Genomic DNA, 1,655 nt, shown 5'->3' with positions numbered 1-1,655 from the left:
GCCCCCCCCCCGCCCCCCCAGGCCGCACGCTGCTAAAAAGCAGCGGCACCCTGGGCACAGGGGCTCCCCGTTTGATCTCAGGATCAAATTTTCACATCTAGGACAGGCACGTAATCGGTGACCGCAACCCAGGCGACGAAGACATGGGATTAAGGAAAAGAGAAAACAAGTTCATCTGAAAGAAAAGCTGGGCCGGCGGCTTCCTCGGGAATCGGCAGCGAGGAGGCCAGGCTGCTGGGGAGAGTTTGTGACATAAGGTATAGATGTGCATACATAAACAGGTATGTATTGGTGTGGGGTGTTATATCACAAAAATATAGATCTCACGTAGCTGTTCTATATAATCACAAATAAGTTTTGTATCACAAATTCTACCTATACCCTTCCCCATGCCACCCCACCCCCCGTTTTTAGGAATTTGACATTTTCTGGGAATCGTAAAATCAAGCATAGGCAGTGCAGTAAGAAGGGAAATGGTACAAAACTGTATCCGATTAAATCCCACCAAGACCTTTGCCTGGATGTGCCGAGGAGACCGCTGCGTCTTTTTTCCTGTAAACTCTTGTGGCTTATCCATGAAGTGCAATCAAAGCTGTCAGGATCATGGAACCCCTTTAACTGGAATTTTACCGCCTGGGCAGGATCAGCTGGAACGAGCCTTTAATATTTATTCTTCCCAGACTGACCGCATCTCTTCGAGTTCTCTCTCACTTTCGGCATCCTGGAAATGCAGCAAGGGAACAGATAAACACACACCCTCATTGCAACGATTAAAAAAAAAAGAATTTCCCTTTTCTTCTCCAACCTACAGCAGGTTTTAAGGACACCCCCCCAGCCTTACATTTTCCCTCCAAATGCCTTTTTCCCCTCCCCTGTACCTCCCCTCCCCAACGCCACCGCCTTTGAAGACTGTTTAAGCTTTCCAAGAACCAAAGAGAGTTTCTTTCACGTTTCCCTTTGAGAGATGAGAACCAACAAGCCGAGCAGCAGAATTCAGACCTCTGCTCCCTCACCGACTTCCATGGCCTGGATAAACGCCTCTGGTTTTCCTTCTCAGCATGATGGAAGTTCTTTGATTGATGATGAGAACGAACATTTGCAAAGACTTAAAGCCACTTAAGCACTGGCTTCCTTACTCGACTCCCACTTTTCATTTCAGAGCAGGAGAGGGAATTAACTGTTCATGGACTTTCCTGCCTGCAGCGCTCGCCTAGCCCTTCCTGAAAATCTCCATGCGGTTCTGATTAAGCCCCCATGCCTCCCACATGTTATTTCTTGTTCTTTTGGAAAAAAATCCTCCTGCTGTTTATCAGACAGACCGTTCTGACTCTGTCTCGAGACGCTTCCCACCCGTGTACGCAGGTTTTAAGGACACTCAGGCAGAGCTGGAATAGTTCCCTCTGCAAGAAGGGAACCCGTTCTGCCCCAGGCCCTGCTTCCCCCAGCTCGGGCAGCAGCAGAGCCCAAGGGGTTTGTGCGAGAGGGGACAGAATCACAGAATCCCAGAACAGCAAGGGTTGGAAGGGACCTCAGGAGATCACCCAGTCCCACCCCCCTGCTAAAGCAGGTTCTCCTAGAGCATGTTACACAGGACTTCATCCAGGCGGGAGTTGACTATCTCCAGAGAAGGAGACTCCACAGCCCCCCTGGGCAGC

General features: G+C 49.8%; 1 protein-coding gene across 1 annotated transcript in view; it reads right to left on the bottom strand.

The window, feature by feature from the left end:
• Positions 1-10: 10 nt before the first annotated feature.
• The window catches only part of RMDN3 (regulator of microtubule dynamics 3), a 61,813-nt gene continuing 60,168 nt past the window's right edge, over positions 11-1,655 (bottom strand). Inside the window, exon 13 of the mRNA XM_035898533.1 lies at positions 11-721. Within this exon, the coding sequence (XP_035754426.1) occupies positions 668-721 (54 nt within the window). The 3' untranslated portion in view covers positions 11-667. The remainder of the gene's footprint in view (positions 722-1,655) is intronic.

The sequence above is a fragment of the Egretta garzetta genome, unplaced genomic scaffold (genome assembly GCF_000687185.1).
Source record: "Egretta garzetta isolate BGI_Z169 unplaced genomic scaffold, ASM68718v1 scaffold687, whole genome shotgun sequence".
NCBI classification, from domain to species: domain Eukaryota; kingdom Metazoa; phylum Chordata; class Aves; order Pelecaniformes; family Ardeidae; genus Egretta; species Egretta garzetta.
Note: the sequence above shows the minus strand (reverse complement) of the source record. Positions and strands in the feature narration are given on the sequence as shown.